This window comes from Leptosomus discolor, chromosome 6, assembly GCF_034619465.1.
Source record: "Leptosomus discolor isolate bLepDis1 chromosome 6, bLepDis1.hap2, whole genome shotgun sequence".
NCBI lineage: Eukaryota > Metazoa > Chordata > Aves > Leptosomiformes > Leptosomidae > Leptosomus > Leptosomus discolor.
The window spans coordinates 18,597,208-18,620,562 of NC_141396.1; the positions used below are offsets into that span (position 1 = coordinate 18,597,208).

The 23,355-nt window shown below is 39.2% G+C and overlaps 2 protein-coding genes across 5 annotated transcripts in view; one reads left to right on the top strand and one right to left on the bottom strand.

Annotated features, from left to right (window-relative positions):
* The window catches only part of MYOF (myoferlin), a 71,176-nt gene extending 66,052 nt beyond the window's left edge, over window positions 1-5,124 (bottom strand). For both annotated transcript variants that reach the window (XM_086466708.1, XM_086466707.1), the window contains exon 1: window positions 5,037-5,124. In XM_086466708.1, coding sequence (XP_086322834.1) covers window positions 5,037-5,124 — 88 coding nt within the window. The remainder of the gene's footprint in view (window positions 1-5,036) is intronic.
* A 1,852-nt stretch (window positions 5,125-6,976) lies between these two features.
* CEP55 (centrosomal protein 55) lies at window positions 6,977-19,170 on the top strand. Of its 3 annotated transcripts, none has more exons than XM_086467062.1 (8): window positions 6,977-7,034; window positions 7,133-7,392; window positions 11,689-11,754; window positions 12,544-12,685; window positions 14,709-15,025; window positions 16,912-16,983; window positions 17,786-17,911; window positions 18,964-19,170. In XM_086467062.1, the coding sequence occupies exons 1-8, from the start codon at window positions 6,977-6,979 to the stop codon at window positions 19,168-19,170; spliced, it is 1,248 nt and encodes a 415-aa protein (XP_086323188.1). The 3 variants fall into 3 exon arrangements, with proteins under 3 accessions (XP_086323188.1, XP_009960420.1, XP_086323187.1); XM_009962118.1 differs by lacking the exon at window positions 6,977-7,034 and adding an exon at window positions 9,145-9,429 and having other exon boundaries at window positions 7,210-7,392; XM_086467061.1 differs by lacking the exon at window positions 6,977-7,034 and adding an exon at window positions 9,145-9,429 and having other exon boundaries at window positions 7,210-7,392; window positions 17,792-17,911.
* The last annotated feature ends 4,185 nt before the right edge of the window (window positions 19,171-23,355 follow it).

The window sequence follows — 23,355 nt, forward strand, 5'->3', positions numbered from 1 at the left end:
AGATGACACTCAGAAGCACAAAAGTACACTGGCAAACACGCAGCTTTCTAAACAGAAATTGCATATATTAGTGATAACAAATTAGTATTCTTAAGTACAGTCAGTAACCTATCTGCTGATCCATAAAATGCTCAGCCACCACAAGAAGGCTGAGTTTCAGACATGCTCCTTGTATTTAAGGACTACAGTAAAGGTAATAGCATTTTTACTCTTTGCAAGTTATGGCTGTACTTTTCCAGGAGAACATCGCAAAGGCCTGGGAAGCGAGGGTAAAGATATGCCACATGAGCAAGTCCATATACCCACTATTTCAGCAGTAGGCTGTGGTGGCTCTTTTTATTGGATGAGAGTGGGATGTACTGAAAGAAAAAAAGTCAGCCCATACTGCAAATTGCAAGAACTGACTCACATTTATGTAACAGGAATTGTCTACAATTTGTACAGGATATTGACTCACATCATACCGCAAAGGAAAGAGCATTCATAACATACCATGCTGTGGACTTGCATTTTGCAGAACAAAGAACTAATTAACATGCTAGTAAGAGAAATTTAACTTCCTATTATCTAATAGAAGACAAAGCATTTTCAAAACTGAATATCCCAGAATATCTGGGGTTTGGCACTGGTACTCCAAGACCCCCTACAAACAGGAGCTGGGAGTCAGGGAAAAGATGTTCTCAGTGCTGGTGAAAAAAAGGAACAGTTGCAGCTGTTTGTAAAGGAGATAATGAATCACAGACCATAAAAGTCCTGTGATCCCTGGCTAAGCTCAAATGGAACTCTGTAAAGTAAGGAAACCCTGCTGGATTGAGCAACAGTCAAGACAATTCTTGACAATGAGTAAAATTTTCCATTCTGGACTATCCATTTTCATAAAATCAAGAGTAAGATTTATGATTCCACTAACAACATGTATATTTGAGATTATACCAAGAAACATACTTTTTTGCGTTAAGCATTTGTGTTGGACGAAAAACACTGGGAAACAAAGCTTACATTGGGTTTTGGTTTTAGTTGCAATTTTAGTCAGGCTGAGTATAGCAGTCACATTTCTCGAGCATGTATTTTCTTCACTTCACTTTACTGACTTTCTTTTTATTACATTTTTTATCATTTTTTAATGCACTGGAGGTTTTTTGTTTTAAAAGCTGTTGACAAAGAGCTTTCTTCTTCCCACTGAAAAAAATCTTTGCCAAGCAGAGTAAGATGGACTGCCCAGTTGTTCCATGGTAATTAATCCAGCTACAGTAGCCAAGACTAAACCACATCAGGGTAAACTGTAAGACAGGGACAGTCACCATTTTTAATTTGGCCCTATGAAGAAATAAGAGTAAGAAGTGATAACGGATACAGGTAGGACACTCTATAGGCTTGTTTCCTTTAAAAACTAATTACAATGACCTTGGTACTGTAGGAGAAATCATTATTTGCTTTATCTTGATAGAGGCATTATACAATAACCACATGTTCAATATTCTGAATTGGAAATGAATGTAATAAGAACTTAGTGATTGTCCAAGAGATGACAGTGTTCAAAAGAATTCATTCAAGATGAGCTGTTTAAATAACTGTTCCATCATTAGAAAGATAATTACAGTACTGCAAAACAACCCATGCTTGAATCTTAATTTTTTCCTTTTATTATAACTAGAATTTTATCAATTTCAGCAGGTGGGGAATAGCAGAAGCAAACATAATCTTTTAGAACAGTCTTAAGTCTAAGATTCAAGGGAGAATCACATTTCGTAAAACTTTTGTGAATGAAGAATTAAGATTGCACGGTGGCAGCCACTGCAGGATCAAACAGGCAGACCTCCAAAACCCAGGAAATTAAAGTTAGGGTAATTTATCTCTCCGCAAAACAGAAAATACCAGTTTAGTGCATAATTGTACTCTAATACTCTTTTTTTTCCACACACTGAAACATAAACTAACATAGCTGCAGGCCTGCTGGAAAGCGCTTAGATTAAGCACAAATGGAAAAAGAAATTTAAGCTGGCCCAATCAAACCGAATGCTGTTTCACATCAGTTTTTGATGCATAAAGCTGAATGAGGCAGTGAAAAGGAAGATCAAAGATCAAAGCACTGAATGTCCCAGTATTGACTGCACATATAAGCAACTGTGTAAAATTTTTACACCTAAAACCAAGAATCTGACACATTTTTCTCCAGTACGGTATATCTGACAAACCAAAAGAATTGTGCTGGTTTAATCATTACCACTTAGTGCCAAATTGCAATTTGCAACAATTGCAATTAATTTGACTAATAATTTGTCTCATGTAGAGTGATGCTGAACTTGGAATTCTGCAGTAACAGCACCCAGTTCCAGACAGCAATACTCGTTTACTCAGGGTGTAGTTCTCTTTGAACAGTGAGCTGTTCTTAAAGTAAATAAAAGTTAAGTACCATCCCACTCGACTGAATATAAATGTGTAAAAAAAGTCAAATGCCTGCACAAACCTCCTCTATTGTAAATGAGATATCACAACAGAAACACCTGCCTATTTCCTCTTAATACGTACCTAATACATGTCACTGTATTAAGTGCACTGGCTGTATAGCCTATAATTAGCGTAGGTACACAAATTTGATGAACTCTATTCTATACATAGATGAAACTATACTAACATGTGTGTTAACATACAAAGTGTTTGCAGAGTCACATACTAATAGTTGTAGGATCATGGCCTTTTTCTTCACAGCATAGCCATAAAGGTCTAATCCTGAGAGATACTGCACATTTTCACTGAAGTTTTAAAATTACTAAACCCGACGCCAGCAAAGGCTATGTAAATTAAAGTTTGAAAAAGCTAATAGACAAAACACTGCTCAATGAAGTGTTAACTTCCATGGCAATTTTCTGTCAAATAAGTGCTGTTCTCTAAGACTTCTCCAAGAATAGTCCAGAGTCAAACAAGAACATGAAAATGTAGTGCAGGGCTATGGCCAAAGTCCTGCAAATGCCTGAGTTTTTCCCAGTCTGGAAAACGAACTCCCAATTGTGCTTTTTTATGTCCTCCAGGAGATACAGTGTGTATGGACAACTGTTAAAGACTGCTGCCCTTTGACATACACCTTCCCAAAAATATGACTGGTTTCCCATCTCTACACACCAACAGGGTCAGAGGGAACAGGCTGTATATAAAAAAAAACAACTATAAACATAAACAGCCAGAAGTTCAACACATTTCAGATATGATCCCTATGCCCTTGCACCTGGCAGCCAGCTACACCACTTACAAATTAAATCAGAGCTGCTCAATAGGTGGCAAAAGCCTGACATTTTATGGCCCTTTGAATGACTGTGGACAGAAAGCAAAAAATCAAGACTGTTGGTATGTAGTAAATCCACATAAAAATAAGTGACAGGTATAATGAGAAATTAAATATCCTACTAAAAAACTGTCCCACTTACAAAGCTGTATTTAAGACAATGGTTAATCATGTTTGTGAACATTAAAAATCCCAGTTATAGCACATAAAGGGTAAATATAAACTCATTCCTTTAATGGCTGTTGCCCAATCCCTATGTTTGGATAACTGAAGGGCTGAGAAACAAATCCAGCAATGCAGAAAAAAAAATAATCTGTAACTTACATTTACTAGGAAAACCTGAATTGCATTAGAGCACACAGTAGGAACAAAAGATTACAAGGAGGAATTAAACAGACACTTAAGGCATAAAGAAGCAAAGGCATAAAGCAACTCTGGAGTGTGAAACTGCAGGACCAGAGGTAACACAGAAAGGCAAAACTGTGACAGTAAAGCAAAGAGAAAGACAAGGACCTGAAAAGAGAATATGAATGCTTAAAAAAGCAGCAGAAACAAACAGAACAAACCAGAGAAATTACAGTACACCAGTAACAGCACTTTTTGTAGGGCAAACAAAATTGTATTTTAAGAACTAGGAAGTTCCAAAAGCTACTGAGACAGGCTCAGCCACTTGCCCTAACACACAGCGGGGTGAAAAAACAAACTCGAAAAAGAAGAGGAAAAGAAAGGAAATGGAGTGATATCACATCTTTCTGATGCTGAAATAAAGTATATGGAAACTTCTTATTTTGGAACTTAAGATACTGGATGTGCACTGCCTTATCCTTTTCCAGCCTCCAGCAAAATGTCATGATTTCAGATTTGGTTTCTGAAGGTGACAAAACCCTGCAATGATTTTTCATACTTTAGGAAAACCCATTTCCATTTCAATGCACAGTTAGGAAATCAGGCCACCAGGCACTAAGATGACTCTTTGTCACAGTCTGGTTGAATGTATTACATGATCCAAAATTGCTTGGAGGTTTCTGCACCTTAAAGATAAATCAATACTTGAAATTAAGTTCCTTTAGTCTAGCCAAGTGAGGAAATTATGGCAAATAAAATATACTGCAAAATATAATCAGCTTTACATATAAATGGTAATTTTATCACACTGTTTACTCCTTCTCTCATACGTATCTGACAAGCAATTAAAATGTGGTTTCCTTCGTAAAACTTTATTTTAAATTAAATAATTTCAACAGGCAAAATTTTAAAGTGCAATTGAGTTTGTAAGAAGAAAAAAACAACACAACCAAACACTTTCAGTAATGGTACAACTGTTTTTCAACATGCTGGTAATAACAACAATAAACCAGTCACAATAAAAATTGGTGTAACGGTGAGCAGTGGCTGTACAAAGTAATCAAGACAGATGAATGATTTTTTCAGATGGAAAACAAGGTAACCAGAATTAAAAGTGGATTTATCTATGCAGTTAGATATGAGTTTTTAAAGCAAAGGGCTAAGCCTTTGCAAAAACTTGTAAAACATGGATCCTGAAACAGAAGCATTGCTGGCTGGAGAAGACCAATGCACTCCACCCAGTTCAGACTTCATTCAGGTAACTTGTGCCTCTCTAATTAAAAAGTCTTCCTAAAGTTACATCAAATGTAACTTCAGGAAAACATGTCTTCACAGATTTTCAAATACTTACGTAGGGCACCATCCTTCAGAAAACCTCATCCCTGAACCCGTTTATGACAGTTTTCCTTACCTTTAAAAATAACAGAAACAATAGGATCTGGTTTCCCAAACTTGGTTTTAGGGATGTTGGTAGCAGACTCCACAATCACCCGAAGCATTGTTTCCAGTCTCTACTAAACGTCGATTGTTACCAAAGAAATTCAAGGAAGTCTTTAAGTTTCAAACTCCTTAACTTCTGGACTGAAATGCTAGCAGGAAGAGGAGGCAGGGAATAGCTGGTTTACAGTAAAGAAGGTCTATGGGTGGATCTATGACGGACTAGCTACTGAAGGCTGTAAAAAAAAAAAAAAAAGAAGTACCTGTAAATTGACACCAAGTTCTGTGCTGCTGCACGAAAAGAGCTCTCGCTAGTGAAATCCAGTAACAGAAAGGGCACAGTGTAAAAAAGAGTGCAGATTTTTTTTCTTGTTTTTATTCTTAAGCTGCATAAGTCTCTTGTAAGTAACCAAGGCAAGAATAAGCATAAGCAACATTAAGCGCAACTGTAGCACTCAAGATACATCACATCTGCCTCTTGGTATACCAAGATAATACATTCCACGATAGCTTGTATTTTTTTCCTCTTAATTTTTAGAACTTCATTGTTTGTAAGTGTTTTTCGCTTGCCTCCGTGTCAGTGTACAATCACAAAATACGTGCAGTCTTCAAAAATAGTTTAAGTGCTCCCCCTTTGGTTGTGCGCTGGAACAACTACCTTTTACACAATAAATGCTACAGGTTCCGCATTTAACACGCTGAATTTAGTAAATCTCTTGAGAAATTATTAAAATATACATACATAAGTAAAAATAAAGAATAATTAAGGAAATACGTGCAAAAAATGGGAGAAGACACACCCCACACCACACCCCCCCCCGCTGTATTCTTTGGAGGCCTATAAATATTTTAACACAAATACACGCAGTAGACTCCACTAAAACAAAACTAGGTAAAACCAACATGATAAGTAAAAAGACCTCTTTGCTCTAAGCTACCCCGTGTTCAATTTTGCAGCAGGTTTCCTCAGCTGCGGACCAGATGCGCACTGTACCCTGGCAAACTATGTATGTTTTTAAGTAGAGATGAAAGGGGAGCAAAATGAGCCACATGTGGTCAAAGTTCAGCCTGGTTTCCATGTGGTCACACAAGAACTGTCCTGGCTTATTACTTCTGAAGCCAAGATGGACCTTGCTTCCTTTCTAAAGCGGTTAGATTTTGGGGAGCTGAGGAAGAGGAATTCTGGGGAAGAAAAGGCAATCTAAAGCCAACACGTTCAGGAAGGAACGAGGATAAAGACATGTAAGACAGGGCTGAGAAGACCCACAATACGCAGCTGGAGCATCACGGCGGGCTGTTCCACTGTCGCCCATCGCAATCCCGGACGGGTCCCCCAACCGGCGCACCCCAGAGCCCCAGGCCAGGCTGGCGGCCCCAGGCAGCTGGTAGCCACTGCCCGCTCTGCCCCAACAACGAGCGACCTACAGCCTCCCGCGGGGGGCGGAGAGCCACCGCCAGGAAGCGATGCCAGGGGCGCTCGCCTGCCACCGCCCCTCCTCCTACACCGCCCCTCCTCCTACACCGCCCCTCGGGACAGAACGGCAGCCCCTCACAGGGAGAACGAACGCCGGCCTCGCCAAGGGGAAACCCGCCCCACCCGGGCCGGGCCGCCCGCGCCTCACAGCTGCCAGCCGCGAGCACGTGCCCCGGGCCAGAAAACCGAGGTGCCGAGAGGAAAGGCCCCATGGCATTGGCCAGCCAGGTCACGCCGCCGCCCACACCAGCCAATGGGGAGCCTCCTCTCAGGCATTCCGCGGAGAACACGGCAGAACCCCGCCCACGCCTGCTCGCCCAGCCCCCTCTGGCCAGTGTCCTCGCGGGAGCGTCCTTTAACCCCGCCCCCCGCCTTTTCTGACCCAGAGGAGACGCCATAGCCCTCGCTTGGACCGTGAGGCGGCTCAGGCGGAAGTGACGATGCCGGGGCCGCGAGATTCAAACTCCCGGAAGCGGGGCTGGGCCGGGGCCGGCCGCCGTAGCCGCTACCGGGCACAGGCCCGCCACAGGCCCGCCACCTCGCCGTGTCCCGGGTGCTCACGGGTCCGTTTGCTGCCCGCGGCCCTGCTCGACCAGAACGGTGTCGGAAGCCATGTCCTGCCGGTAGAAGGGATCGTCGTTCCGGAGCGCCGCTTTTTTATAGGTGCTTAAAGATGAATTCCAAGACCGCCAAAGATATAATTATCGGCAGGTGGGGCTTAAAGTCGGGCAGGTCTAGACCTGAGAGTTCTCCCGAGAAGTGTAAGCAGGAGAACGCTGCCCCGGGAAAGTCAACGGAGGAGGTCGATGGAGGAGAAAACCAACTGCTCGATCCGGAAAGGAGCAGGCTCCGGGAGGTGAGGAGGATGTCTGTGGTGTCCGAATTGGGCCCAGCTAACATACAGTCTGAGCGTATGTTATCTTCATAAGCGGGATACCAGTCTTTCCTCTTAGAACTTAGTTTACTTTGATGTCACTACTGGTTTAGTTTGACATTGTCGTTCTCAAATATTTTTCAGTGATGACCGAACTAATAAAATCACAATCATCTGACGAAGCTGTTAAATACAAACGCTTGAGGGCAGAGGGGCCAGTTAGTCCATTAAGGCCTGTCCTCACATATCTGACTGTTCAGAACAGTTGGTCCCACAGAATTACTTTGAGCACTTCCTGCAGAGAACATAGTGTTTACAACGGGTGCTTAAGAACATGCTAAAAGTTGCTGAGTATTTGCTTAACTATAGTCTCAAGCTCCTGCTGTGCTGTAGGTAAAGAAAACTAATCAGCTCACCACAGTGTTCTTCCATTACAGCTAAAGAGCAGAAGCTCAGACACTGACATTTCTGCACCTTATAGTCCATTCAAAGTAAAGCTGTGGTTGCATAGAAAGAAGTTCAAAACTTAGTATGTCGCCAGGTCACATACTGTCATGCTTCCCAGAAGGACTGGGAAACTTCAAATCTGCTCTTTCAAAGGATAAAACTAGTGGAGACTAGGCACACTTAATATTTCTAGGCTACTTTTTGTGACAATAAGTCTTTTCACATGTCTGTGCTACAATGCCAGTTGAGAAATGCTCACCCAAGCACTGGCTTATGTATTGCTGTAGCTAAATTCCTCCATATATTTGTTGTGTCTGGTGGAGTTTGCTGCTTGCTCAGTGTTGGTTACTTAATATTGAGTTCCTGGTTTACAGGTGGGAAATCACAGGCATATTTAGATACACTAGGTACTCTTTGGTGTCAGTATTTTAATTCTAGTGAATACCGTGTGGTTTTTCCAACCACTCCCCAAATGAGGCGTGCTCAAATTCAGTTTCTTTCAATTTCTTTGTCATCTTCTAATGACTTGATGGCAACATGTAGCATTTCAACATCAGCCTTTCTCACAGAAAATGAAATGCTATTGTAACAGAAGTTTGCATAGAGCCCCAAGGTATCTCCAACACAGAACTAGCAGTACTAATGCTATGTAACAACTACCTGTGCTGGAGCCTTACTGAGAAGAGAGTGCCTGTTGGAAATATCTACTAAAGCACATTTTGAAACTAAAAGGCCAGATAGTTTGTAAAACAGGATCATTCTCCTGAATGCTTTATTATAACTTTTGTAATGTCACTTATTGTCATTTAGTTTTCATGAAGGCTCTGCTGCTTCTTAAAAGCTACTAAATATGCTAATGAACACTAAGAAATAAAGTGTTTTAGAACACTTAGTATTTTAGAAACTTTAGAACACTAAGAAACAGCAAATGTTTTAGAGTTCTTGTACTGCTTGCATTTTAAGGTTCATAAACTGTAGTGATCTGTATTTACATACAAAACTGAGTACCTACCAAGTCTGTGAAAGCTGGTTCTTTGCATTCTTTCCTTGTTTTCTCTACTTCAGATTGTTTTTATGATCACTTGAAATATTTCAGATGTTCACAGTATTGTGATTATCACTGTAGTATTGTCCATTTTGAGTAAAAAGTAATATTCTCAGCTAATTAAAAGCTAAGAACGTTTCAAAGGGAGTATCTTCTCAAACTGTGGTAAACTTGCTACTGCATTTGTTGCATAGACTGACACTTATTAATTTGTGTTACTTCTTTTATTCTGTTTCATTCAGAAAATACTTTCCCTTGAAAAAGAAAAAGAAAAACACAACCATCTTCTTGGAGAGAAGGACAAAGAAATCCAAAATCTGAAAGACAAGCTTAGGTCCAAAAACAAGAATAGCGAAGTCATCTTATTACAAAAACAACTAGAGGAAAAAACAAAGGAAGGAGAAAGGAGAGAACAGTTACTTTGTTCTCTCTCAGAAGAAATGAACCGGTTAAAATGTAATTTATCCACTGTTACTGCAAAATGTTCTGAGCTTGAAAACCAAGTGGGTACTTCTCGGGCATCCCAGGTGAGCACTGAAGAAATATTATAATTGCAAATTCCAAGTCTAACCTGTTTAGGTTAGACTTGGAATTTGTGCCCACTAAGTACTGATTTCTGCTATAAAATAGGATGGATTTTTAATCATCTTACAAATTGCGCTGCATGCGGAACTATTCCTGTACGAAGAGAGACGGTACCCGGCCTGAATGGTAACTGAGGAACAGTCAGGGAGCGCAACTTCAGGCAACGCAGCTGGGGAGGGGATTCTCTAGTGCTGGACCACAAGGTCCCTTTTTCAAGCTCACATGCAGGTGGTGTGGCCAGTGGTACCACCTGTAATGACCCGCTGTCGCTTAAGCGTTTATTATGCCCTTCTTGGGCTTGTATGCTCAGTGATTAAACACACTGAGAAGACAGCACTAACAGAGACATGGGGCATTAACAAAGACAAACTAAGCTTCTCACTTAATTAAGCTTCAGTCATGAGAATACCTTTCTCCTCCCTGCTCTTATGAGTCATTTGCTCCTTGGTTGTTAAAACCAGTTGCCTGTACTTTACGTGGAATCACCTGTGGTAAATACGTCAATGTGACAGAAGACAGGACAGGAATAATGAGTTGCTTCTCTCATTTACAGTGGTTAATAGGTGTGGTGCCAGGTATTTGGCAGCTTTTACAAGTGCGGTTAGTTTTCTACAGTTGTTTTTCCACCCTTGCCTGTTCTAATGTTCCATGGAAAATGCAGTACTGTCTCAGGAAGGGGCGCGGGGAAGTTGGTGCCCAACGGTAGTGTCTGTAAAGTCTTTTCTGGCATTTGACCTGCAGATGGTGCTGGTTCCCCATGCGCTACACGGAAGCAGGCTTATTTCTAGAAATTCAGACAAATACATAGCAAAATATCTTAACCTATTCATTTTCAGTGATAATACATATATATCACTTTAATCATGCAGTATCTTGGGAAATACCTCTTTAAATGCAACATGCTTATTTTCAATTTAGAGAGACTTTGAACGTTGTTAGAGAATTTAAAATGTATGTTAATTCAACAGATTTCCGTGATAGTTTTGTCAATGAATTGCCAAAATGTCTTTTAGTTTAAAACCAGAATTTTCTTTCACATTTTTTACTGATTTATCAACAGAGGACAATAAAATGTGACTGATGTTTTGACCGGATGTCTTGGAAAACTTGAAAACAAGTCTAGCAATGCTGCTTGAAACTGCTAGGTGGCATATGAGCAGCAGGTATACTCAGAAATGGAAATAACAGGTGTATGACAACTTTGAGAGAGTTTTTGCTGAGGCAAAGTTCTAATGTTCATAGAAATAGGAATGTGAGCAACTGTAGTGTCTTTAAATCCTATTTTTATTAAGAAGTGCTAAAGTTTAATAATCACATTCAAAGTTCTCTTGTATTTTTTTCAGTTATAAAGCTTGTTCTAAATCATGTTCCAAAAATCACAGGAAAACTCCGGAAAAAACATAGTTTGTATTTGGGTAGCAATCCTCATTTTTATCTCCTTAAAGTTCTCTCTGACTCTTATCTACACAATTTCAAAAAAGCTTTCTGTCATGCAGTGAATAAACATGTCAGAATATGGAAGACGTGTAACTATTTAACTGCTTTCTAGTTTTAGAAGGGTTTAAAGAACTCTCTGACTCACTTTGAGGACTCTACTGTGGATCAGGTCTCAGAAAATCAGTCGCTGTGTCCTTATGGTTCCAGACAGGCTTGCGTGGTTTCCCAGCTGTTTATAATCCTCCTGTTATCCTGATGAAGTTGTCAGGTCTCTCGCTTTCCCCAACAACTCCTGTTTTCTTACCCTCATACCAGTTTGACAATAAGCCAGACCTATAGAACAAACACTTACCTTTTTTGTGTATTTAAATAATACCCTAAATATCTCCATTTTTCAGAAGCTCTCCTGCACCCTTCAGGTCTTCCAAGATAGCAGTTCAGCAGAAGAGACATGATAGTTGTCTTAGGAAATGTTTTAATGTAACTATGAGTTGCGGAGTTATGGAATAAATTAAATGTAAATCTTTGTCCTGTATCTTGCAGATTTTATTTTAAATCTATGAAATGGTTTTCTATATAACTTAGATCCTTTTTTTTTAAAAAAAAAGACTATAAAGATCTTTAAAAACAAAAGGCACATGTATGCATCTGTTTTCCATTTATTAAATATGCTATTTATGTGAGATTAATAGTTATACAGGACTAGCTTTACTGTTTCAGCCATCTGTTTTAAAGAACAGTAACAGGTTGTTCTTTGCCTGCAGGAAGCTGTAACAAACAGCACTGGATCACCAACTCATCTTCATGAAGTTGAAAAACAACTGAAAGATGTAAGTTTCCTGTACAACACTGCAAGTACAAATCATCTGTACCAAGATGTGTAAGAATGTAAATTATCACTATATACATTTTTGGGTAGTATGAGACCTCACAGGGTACATTTCCTTCTATAATTATTTTGTGACAAGACATTTATGAAAATTAAAAAAAAAAAAGACTTGCAAAGAAGAAAAAGACAGTATTTTCATTATCTTTGAAAAACCTTGCTTGGAACATCAGAACAAAGTGACTGCTGACAAAAGAGCAGCCCCAAGGAACCTGGTCTGACCTCAGAGCTGACCCTGCCTGGGTTGGCATGAGAGTGAACATCCTGAGACTCCTTCCAACCTGAATAATTCTATGATCCAATCAGATATAAAATTCATGTCCTTGTTCTTACAAACTTAAAGCTGCAATGATACAGTCTTTGTTTATTCCATTTTCAAGATCAGTTATGTTTTATTTTATATTTGAGATTGAAAGGTTAATTCTTCATGATCTGGGCATGACTCATGAAACCCTTTGTTTTTAAGTCATTCTCCTGTTCCAGCAAGTAAGCCAATCAGTATTTAATATTGCTGCGATTTTAACTTGTGCTCTGCAACCTGATTTATCCTTCCAAATGAAGATGGGTTTTATTTATTGTACAGAGATTACTACAACTTGCAGCAGAATTAACTGGCTTATCTTTACACTGTATAATATAACTTTTAACATTTTTAAGAAATAAGGCTAATACTTTTAAAATCTGATAAATTAACAGAGGCTTTTTTGTTGTTCTTCTGTTCCTTTTCATGAAGGCTCTTGAGAAGAACCAACAGTGGCTACTGTATGATCAGCAACGTGAAGCGTATGTCAGGGGACTGCTTGGAAGAATCTTTGAACTTGAACAGAAGTCAGAAATAGTTAGCCGACAAGAATCTAAAGAATTAAATTCAGAAGGTATCGACTTTATTTTTTCCCCACCCAAACCATAATTATCTGTAGAGTAAGTTTCTGAAAACAAATTATAGGAGAATTAAACAAAATCAAGACTTTCTTCTCAACATTTTGTTTTCTTAATGGTAAAACTTGGTTAAGTAAAATTTCTTTCCTTCCTGTTACGTAGCTATGTAACTTGATCAACAGTATTTTGTACTCTTATCTACTTCAAAGATGGTTTTTTACAGCCTTGACACTCTATTAGCAACCTCTGTGTTTGTGTAAAGTGTTGAGACAAATATATGTATGTCTCCCATCCTTCAAAGTACACTTTCAACCTACATAAATGGAAGCATTAAGGATTTATTAGCTAGGTGTGGATCAGGTTTTTTAAATTTACTTTTTTTCAAAATAAATATTATAAAAATGACTCAAGACTGTCATGTTCTTTACTCACCTGAACAATTGTTACAGGGCATGAAAACCTGTGATAGGTTTTGGCACCTATCCAAATCAGTGTTTCGCAACATGGTTCGGGCCCCCTCTAGCTCACTTCTGGGCTATGCAGTTCCTCAATAAGGAGCACCCTCTCAGTACCGCGCATTCAGATTGGCTTGAGTTGTGCTTGACCAGCATGTGGAGTAAAATTAAAATCATGTTGAACAGAAGAAACAGCAGGGGTTGGCTTACTTTTCTTATTATCAAGTTATTAATTTCATATATGCTGCAACTGACCTGCAAGGTATATTCACTAAATAGAACTAGCATCATCTGGAGCAAGAGTATGCCCACAGATACTTGCCACTTCACATTCTTGTGTAGTGCTTGGTTTCTGTTTTACTGCTTGAACCTTTATGGAAAACAGTAAAATAACCATCATAATCTTGTTTTGGTACTGTTTAGAAATCTATGAACAGGATTTTAGAGGGAAGCAGGCTGAAGTAGCTCACCAGGAAATGTAACTGAGGTACTACAGTCAAATCTTTGTCATCAGGGCAGCCAGGAGACTAGAAATAAGGGTATAAGAAAGTTCCTCTCTTCAAGCAGCTAGACAGTAGCAGAAATCCATGTTTCTAAGAACATAGCTATACAAGTTCAAAGTAGATAGGACAGCTTTTTCCAAGGAAAAACTTGGTGTATCTCTGAGGATCTTGCCACCCTATAAAGCAGTATTGCTAACTAGAAGGTAAGGCAGTTCATAGTCAAGGGGAAGGAGAACAGTCAAGCAAGAAACTCTCCCTAGTAAATTGCACTTTGCAGAATGGGGAGAAGCCTTTTATAGGAAAAGTATTGAAGTCAGGAAATTTACAGTGCCAAAAATCAGCAAAGCCTGTGAAATTCTACATTTCTTGTTCTGCTTCTAGGTATATTTCATATTGCTACTGAATTTCTACAGACTGCCTCTTTTTTTCCCTGTTTACTTTTCTTGGGTCAACAAGTGGAAATTTTTTAAACTAACAGTTGCTAGCCAAGAAAGAGGCATTTTTTTAATCAAAAAAACCTATCCTAGTCCCTTCTATTTGCAATTTAGAAGTAAAAGAACAATTTGAAGAAGATAGTCTCCAAAAGACAATGTATGGTCTGGCTTTGGTCAACAATGGTGAAGCAGAGCTCATTAGATCCCCAGGGTACCTCTGGGGAGGGAGTAATGCCAGAACCTTGGCTAAAGAGCCTCAATCTGGAAGTGAGAATCGAGTGCCTTTGGGCCTTGGTTCCCATGCGTCAGTATAATGCAAGAGGCCCTGTAAGAACTACGTGTGGGTCATGGAGCTTGTGTAGTCAGGGCAAAGGATGGAGTATTGCCATTGGGGTTTGTGCAGGAAGTAGCAAGCTGAGTTGCAGTTTTCCAGTACCTGTATTGGGAAGGAGACTTTACTGCATTAGAAGTACTGAAAGCTGTTTTAACTGAAGTTTGGTGCCAATCTGAGCTGTGTAATAGCCTAGGATGTCCATTTCCATCAATATGCCTTCAAATGCTGTCAAGGACTTGGTGTTCTGATTAAGTGATCTCTCTTCCCCCCCCAATTATTTCTGACTCATTAAGGTCATCTACAAGAGGAAAAGCAAAAATACTATGACCAGCTGTTACTAACTGCTAAGAGTGATCTTGAGACCGAAAGACGCACTGTAACCCAGCTGAGATCTGAACTTAACGAATTAAAAAAGAAGTATGAAGAAACACAAGGAGAAAGAACAAGTTTAAATGCCTTATTGCAGTCACAACAGGCTGCTGAAATGAAGACTCTAGAAAATGAAAATAAAATGAAAGGAGAGAAAGTGCAGAGACTAAAACAAGAAAATGAAACTATTAAGGGACAGCTTAGAGAAGAAAAGAAGAAGTCTGAAGATCTTTTATGTCAGGTAAGTGGATGCACTTTGAGGGTTAAGTTCATTAGAGAGCTGAAAAGTCATACTTAATCAGAATAGACCATCACTCACTTGCTCTGGTATCAGTACTTCATGTATATCTAGACTCATGTCCTCATGGCTAAAACTGAATTCTTTCTTTAATACACTGGTTTGAATCAAAATGCAAACTTTTGTGAAATTTCCTTGTTTAAACAAGGAACTTATTTCTTCACTTATTTCCCTGGTCTTGGGGGACACAAGAGGGAGAAATGAGAGAATATTTAATTGATTCTAATCTAGTTCATCCTGAAGTCAATGCGAACAGGAAAGGTAAAAATTCAAGTCTGTACAGGCTATTTTATCATGCGGTCCTGGCTATGGAGTATCACTGACACTTGCTGTCACCTGGGTACTACAAATACACACCTAGGTTTGTAGTTTCGTACTTACTGGATAAGCAGCTGCGTCCCTGGATAGTGCCTCCAGCCAACCACTGTGGCCAGGCAGCTGGGGTCGTCTTGTTTGCTTGTTGTTCCATGCAGATGAGTTCCCGCATTTGGTTCTCTATATGGTGCCATGGATAACAACTATGCAGGCACACTTGAGGACTAGAAAGCAACACCAGATAAGCAAGGGAAGGGACAGACCTTAAGTTATCACCGTCTTGAAGATGGCTATGGTAGAAACCACTGAGAAGAGTTCTGTAATTCCTTATAAAGCCTAAGCAGTGCCCTGCCCTAACAGGCAGACTGTTCAGTATCTGTGGTTTATGCTGTTGCCAGATCTGTTGTGTTGCTTTCGCATCAGATTCTAATTGTTTGCAGGGCTTGCCTGTTTCCCAGAGAGTACCTTGATGACTTCAGCGAAATAATTCTGTTCATGCGTGAAGTTCTTAATTCTTCCTTCCTTCTGTTTTTGAGCCCAATTACTTTAACCACTCTGGCTGATCAGAGATGGGGGAAGACATGTAAGTGCTGTATGTTTGTATTTAAAAATATTCAGTGCTGACCTCCTTTTGTTTGGAACACTCATGAGGACTTTGCCACTTCCCCTACATGGAGAGTTACAGTGGTGTCTTGGAATATTCCTGTCAGCATGGTGACGCTAACAGCAGCAAAATCCGTTGTTTCTTCTTCTGGATGTGAAATCATGACCGCATATCTGCTGAAGAGAAACTGGAAAGTCCTGCTTGAAGGACTGTCCTTGGAGCATCCAAATAAGATAGACTTGCTACTTGGAGAAGTTTGGGGTCAATATCAATGCAATGTAGGACGGAAATTTGAAATATGAGAGTAAAATTTACTAGGCACCAAAGTAGGCTAAAACTAGAACAACAATTTCACTCTCTAAACCCAGGCTGGTTCTCACTGGTTAATAATGATTAAAAGGTGTTGATTTTTTTTTTTATTCTGCAGCTGAACAACAGCATTCCCTATAAAAGTTGGCAGATGCTGATAATGGGGGGTATTTTGAAGTATGCATTTACTTCATCCATTATAATGTAGTACTTTGAGTCTTAAACTTGTTCTATTTAAAAAAAAGTTCCATTACTTGTTTTTTTTAACATCATGATATGTTATTGCAAATGTAGGTTTCACAGGTATATTTTTGTTTGCATCCTGGCAATCGCCTACAAAAGTTCGTTTTTTTTTTTTTTTTAACTTTAACATCATCCTGCATTCCTCCTGCTCAATGCAATAATAATGTTTCCCTGGGGTTTTCCCCAGGGAAGTAGAGAAATGTGAGTTGGCTTTGGCTCTTGCATAACAGGCATGCATTTTCTGTTGGTGTTGGAATATAAACATGTACTTCCATCTGTTTTTAGATTCATTATTTGTTAATCTTATTAAGTGTTGTGTATGGAAGTTGTTTGTTACAAATACTTTTCTGCCTTGTAGGTGCAACTTCTTCGTAAGTCATTGCCCAAACAGCAGGAGGAACGCACTAGGATAGCTTTGTTGGAACAACAGGTACCCAATTATATGCTAAGATGCTGATACTTAAACTGTATTATACATAAAGGTTTTCTAGACTAACTTCAAATTTAAGAATGAGTAGTATATTAAATAAAGTAATATTGGATATGACTATACAACTGTGAATAATCTCTTGATGCTTCTAAAAATTCTGATGTGTCTGTCAAGAGGAAAGTCTGTAACCTTTACAGATAAGAGGGTGTGATTAAACCTGATGCTATTTTCTCCACAATCACTTGTTCAACTGTACAATCTCAGATTAGGTATGGGAAACACCCTAAAACAAATGGGCTCATTGAAGTTTTGTAATATACTCTTGATAAACTTATGCAAATAACTGCATTGCCATCTTTTCCATCTTTATTTTTTCCAAGGATATTCTTACAGATCTAACTGATGTTATTAGGAAAAAAAATAGTTACTTGCTAAGCTGGGGTGTTAAGCATAGTTCCTGTCCTAATTATCTTGCTACAAGAAAGTTCCTGGAGTAGAAACTGGAATTTCAAATAGAGCTTGCACTAAATGGTTTCTATAAAATGTTCAGTTTAAGATTGCAAGACAGGTTGAAATACCCTCCAACCAAAACAACTAAATAACTTCAAACTCCACTTCTACTAAGGAAGAAGGTTTTCATAACTGGGTGTGTATGAATTTCACTGTAGTGAAAGCAACAACTGATTTTTTTTTTTAATTTAAAAAAAAAATATCTCAGTTTAGGATATGATTGCAGGGTAAAACTTACTTTAAATATATAAAGACTTTTAATTCTTTAATTTTCACTCTGGGGGGTTGCCAGATCCAGATATGCACCGCAGACTTTGAGAATGAAAAGCTTGATCGCCAGAACTTGCAGCATCAGTTAAACAAAGTCCTTAAGGAACTGCGCAAGGCCAGGGAGCAAATAACCCGTCTGGAACCTCTGGTATGTCCTGAATAACTTACAGGGGAATTTAGTCAGGAATTTTGCATAGATGTACATGTTTTCACTTGGGGATCTTATTTCAAGTGTATCCAGGATTGCCCCGGTCTTGAGCAGAAACGCATTTTGACTGTTGGTGCTTCTGGAACTCTCCTATAAGGCATCTTGTAAGATTAGGTGATAGCTGAATAGGACTGTCAAAACTGCAGTTCTGTACTTAAATGAGGTTCAGAATGGAGATCAGATACCTGTGTCCTTCATTAGATCAGGTCTGGGGCTGCTGTGATTTTTACAGAGAAGATAAATGCAAAAGCTCCTAACGAGTTGCAGATGAGAGGAATTCTTCTGTGACTCTGCCAGACTGCTCCCCCTCTTAGTCGTATGCAACTTGAAAGTATATTCTCAAATGAGGAAGGGAATGGAATGAATCCTGAGATAGTGATGTTCTTCACTCATGTGTTGCCCTGCAGGAGCCTCACTTGCTAGGACTGCAGTTGCTGCTGCTGCCAGGGGAGGCCCTTGGAAAAATCTCTCTGCTGGGAGTAGAGCAGGGAAGTTACAGCTTTGAGTTTCTCTGTGCTAAGCTGGAGGAGTAGCTGTAAAATGGACAACTGGGTGCCTTTCACAGTTAGGGACAGCCTTCATGCACAGAAATTTCACACATGGGATCGGGAGGAGAAGAGAAAATCACGGCAAGAGTTTTTGGGAAGGTAGGCAGCATCCTATGTAAAGGGGACCGAGGCATCATTCTGTTAGGGAAAGGTAGTGAGTGGCTAGGAAGATGGCTGGGGAAGGATTCCCAGTCAGACCTTGTGTGAAATCCATCTTAAACAGTCTACAGAAAAGCTACCTGCAATCTAATTTAAACGTGGTGTTAGAATGGTATCTGTCACTGACACGAGTAGTGTAACTGCATTTAGCCGTCTTTAGAATTCTGCCCTTAGTGCTATAACGCACACAAGGCTTGTGTGCCATCAAACCTCCGTGGTTTTCCCTACAGTATTTGATCAGCGCATGCATGCCCCGATCTTGCACTAAAGCTTCTCCTTTTCCAGAAACTCCAGGAACCTGGATGTATGGAATGCCAAGAAGATTTGCAAGCTGCGTTTGAAGAGAAGCTGACCATGTATGACAGAAGTCCTTCCTGTTTCAACTCAAGCCTTCTTGATGAAAGTTTTCTTGAGTGTCCCAGGTGTAAAGTGCAGTATCCAACCAGTCAGCATCGAGAATTACTAGCGCATATTGACTTTTGTACTGCTTGAGCTCCAAATGCACTTAGTGTATTTGCTTTATACACACTGCCAATATGCTCTTCTATAAAGGCAAAAGATATTTTTAAAGATTTTTGTTAAGGTTGTATAAAGGACTACTAGTTTTATAATTCAGTTCCACAAAAACATTATATTAATTTATTTGCCCTCAAATATTTTACCTGACTTTTTGCAAAAACCAGCTACTGCGTTTTTGGTTGCAAATGGAAATATTTTTAGAATTAGGAATATCTTCAAATAGTATACTACTGACTTATTTTTTTGCACTATTAAAAATGAGTACAGGAAAAGCACACCTATTGTGTCAGACTTTATTTTAATGTTTGGCGTATTTGGTTCTTGGTTGGTGAATCCTGATGATTGTGCTTGTACCTTAACTGACAGTAACAGCTGCAAAAGATTTTTGGCCCTTGTAGATGCACTATATATTTATTTTTATCTGCATGGTGTGTGTGAGTAGATGTATAGTGTATATATACACGTATTATATGTATCATGTAATGTATCACCATCTTCATACATCAAAACTCAAGAGGATCACGTTAAGTCTTTGTTGCTTAAGATTCATGTTGAAAACATCAATCATAAGTAGCTTATTTTCCTGAACCACAGTCAGGGGTGACTTATAGCTCATAAAAATGCTGACCAAGGTTTAAGTTCTTCTCAGGAAAAAAACAAAACAAAACAAAAAGCCAGTGGCAAAACAAGCTTCCTAGCAGACACAAACTTCTTTGGTACTGAAAATAGTTTATATTTCAGACAATGTCAGAGACCATTTTTGAAGTCTGGATACAGAGTTATGCTGAAGTAAACTTGTTTGCACTTCTGTATTTTAGAGGTTAAAGTTGGGAAATGTCAGTTATTCAATCTGTTACACTGGACAAATGCCCCAGTTTAAAAGTGCAGTTTTCAATAAATTGCTCTAGTGTCACTGTATTTTGGTATTAAGACAGAAGATGAGTTAGCAATAAATTCTTGGCAAAAATTCCTTAAGGATTTGCAATCACAGTGTTGTTTTCCTTTAGCACCTACTGTAAACATGGATCTGTTGCTAGCATTTTGCTCCTTGCATCTGTGCCTAAGTCCAACAAGCAGTTCCTTCCACAAAAATTATTAATGTGAGGAAAGTTTACAAAGATACAGTAGTTTAAGATAAATCTGCTGTTTTTACAAGTTTATGGTTTGCTGAGGACAGCGAAATACCCAAGGTCTACCTTTCTTTGGTATACTGACTGATTGCTAGCTTGTAGGAGTGTTTTCCATCAGGCTTTGCCGCAAAAGCGCATGCATTTACCCCATAACGTTCACCCTAATATCTGTTGGTTAAACCCTATTCTTAAATATTAGGGTATTTTCAAAGTTGTTTTCAATAACTATTATAATATCAAGTGATGTCATTATCAATTAAATCCAGTGTTTGTGAGTCAGAAAGCTGATGTTAAAGCTCTCATCTTGATATCTGAAATATCTTTGTCAAATCTATTGTATTAGCCACTATGTAGCCACTCTTCACTTTCATCGACCATTTCTCAGGCTAATCTTTGTGTTTGACAATTTGCTGAATGGTAGCAACAGGTTTTCTGACCAAGATATGATGAACTGAGTAAAATGTGAATTATGCTTCAGAATCTCAAGGTTTTGCCATGAGAGAAATTGTCTTAATTTAATTTCTTTCTTTCTAAACATCTTTTAAATTCAGGATAATAATGCTTTTCACTGCAGCCTAATAATATTAATCCCTAATTAAACTACTTTTGGAAGTTTGAGTTAGCTGTCTTTGAAGAACACATTAATCAGCTAGCATCCTATTCCCAGTTGCAGACCTGGCATAGTTTCTGCAAAAGGAAATTCTGATCTTTTATGTATTATAGATGAAATAAGCTTGCCTGCTACAGGTCAGCATTCCTCAGTAGTTCTGGGGCTTTCTTAAATTGGCGTAAGACATTTTCTCATTTGAAGCTGGTACTGTAGAGGGAGACTCATAAAGTTGATAACATGATAACCTTCAAAAAGCTTTGCTCCTTTTGGCACCTCTTCTGAACTTTAACAATGCGTTTAGTCCTACCTGCTAAATATACCACACTGATGATGTTACTAATATGTTGAAAAATACCAAAATGACATTCTAGTGCATCAGAAGATCTATTTTGAAGTCAGAAGCACAATTATTATTATGACTTACATGTGACTAAAACCAACTATAAAACTCCAAGTCCATAAAGCATGCACATCATATCACTGCTTTTTTTCACTCTTCAGAAGCTAAGAAGGAGTCTAAGACTGAAAATTATTTTTTTATCCTAAAAGTAAATGAACAAGAAAAAGGTCTGCTGCTCCCTAGTTATATGTAGGAAAGAGAGGTTTGTGCCTAATGACCTCATCTTAATGCTGACATTTAGCCGTAAGATTAGTTCTTTGTAAGGCAGGAAGGCATTAAAAAATGCTGTTGTTCCAAGCACTTTGTATTTACAACTTCAGCAGTCTTTTTCTGAGCTATGTCCATTTCAAGTAGTTGAAATTCAACCTAGCAGAAATTCTGTGAAGTCTGCATCACTTGAAGATGTTGGGGAAGGTTCTGGATTAGCACAAGGGTTCACCAATGCTAGCATATTTATAAACCCTGGCTTTCACATAGTGTTCTTTGTAAACAGCAAGTGAATTAAGTGGGTTTGATGCAATGTAGTGTGGTTGGAAAGATGGGTAAACCCTGTAAAACAACTGACTTTTTACACAGGAGAACTGCTTGTGAAGTAATAACAACAGGAAGAGGGCTGTTATTTTTCTTTTATCAAATGGATCAACATCTAAACATGTACTTGCCTGTGCAGCTTCCTCTCTTACTCTTGGTTTTGGTAACCATCTTTTTACACAGCTACTTGCCATCTGCCAATAACTGTAACACAGGTGTTTAGGCAAACTATCCAATAAAGCACTTCTGTTTAACTATGCAGATAAAACGTGGCAGGGAGGCAGAGTGCCAGTTGCACTGTAAAAGAATCACGCTGACAGCACAAGTATTTAGAGACAACGGGCGTCACTGTTCACCTGGCAAAGAATGCTAAGGTAAATGATGCAGTGTCTTCAAGAAAACTAGGGGGAATACTGCTCTTGTGATATCTCCATAACAAAGCAGAGAGAGGTGGGAGTCTGCAAGGAATGAAAATAGCAGTAGAGGAGCTCTAGGCATTTCCACTTTAATCTGGCAAGCAAACTGTCTATTAGTTTGCATATCTTGTAACCCGATAGAACTGTTAAGATTACAGTAACAGTTGTGGCTATGGTTTTACCTTAAAAACGGTAAGCAATTATCTACACCATACAAGAAAGCTGCAGTATATATAGTAATAGAAGCTACATGACGTACAGCAGGACTATGCGACTCTGAATACTACTTGCAGCATTTCTAAATCATTTCCCTTCTCTAATTTGGAAAACGTGACAGCACTAGGTAGCCAAGTGGTACTCCCTACAGTAAGGGATGGTCCTGCTAAGTCTCCAGGTGTTAAAAATATGGCCATATGGTCACTATGGAGGTCTGTTTGGGTTAGTTTCAAGGCAGCCATCCAGAACAAGGCAGCTGCCTATCTCCCAGGGAAGGGCAGTGCAGGACCTCTCTGAAGTCACCCGCACACGAGTGGCTGTGTTGGAGAATTCTGCAGTGTAGGTGGGATTTTAAAAGGCGGGGAAGGAAATAAAAGTGTGGAGCCTAACAAGGAAGAAAAGAGGCCAAAGAATTTCAGACCAGATCAACCTGACTTCAGCTCCTGCATAAAACCCACTGGCATAGAACCAGCAGCGGGAATCATGTCACATGTGCCCAGTTTTCTTAACTAAGCAAGTGCTGTGGATAGGGAAAAAGCAAAATATGTGCTAATGTGGCCCTTTTATTTCAAATGGCAATTTCATAACAATGTAGGGAAATACAATTATTTCCTCTAGTCTATACAATGGGTGGCACAACTGGCTGAAAAGCTGCATTACATAATTAAGTATCAATAATTTATAACCCTAATAATGTAAGTGCAGTGAAAAATGAATCTTTGTTCTGACCCATGTGGCCAGAACATACACTGTCTCTGACAAGCAGCCTAAAGTGGATGCCTAGGGTATAGCCGAAGGACAGGGGATGTATATGTGGGACTTTCTAATAATCTCAAGCTTTAAGAGCCAGATGTG

Excerpts from the sequence above, each read along its gene's own strand:
- CEP55 (XM_009962118.1), top strand. The coding sequence starts at position 7,210 with ATGAATTCCAAGACCGCCAAAGATATAATTATCGGCAGGTGGGGCTTA. Across the intron at positions 7,393-9,144 it reads AAAGGAGCAGGCTCCGGGAG|AAAATACTTTCCCTTGAAAA; the intron begins GTGAGGAGGATG and ends TGTTTCATTCAG. Across the intron at positions 9,430-11,688 it reads GTACTTCTCGGGCATCCCAG|GAAGCTGTAACAAACAGCAC; the intron begins GTGAGCACTGAA and ends CTTTGCCTGCAG.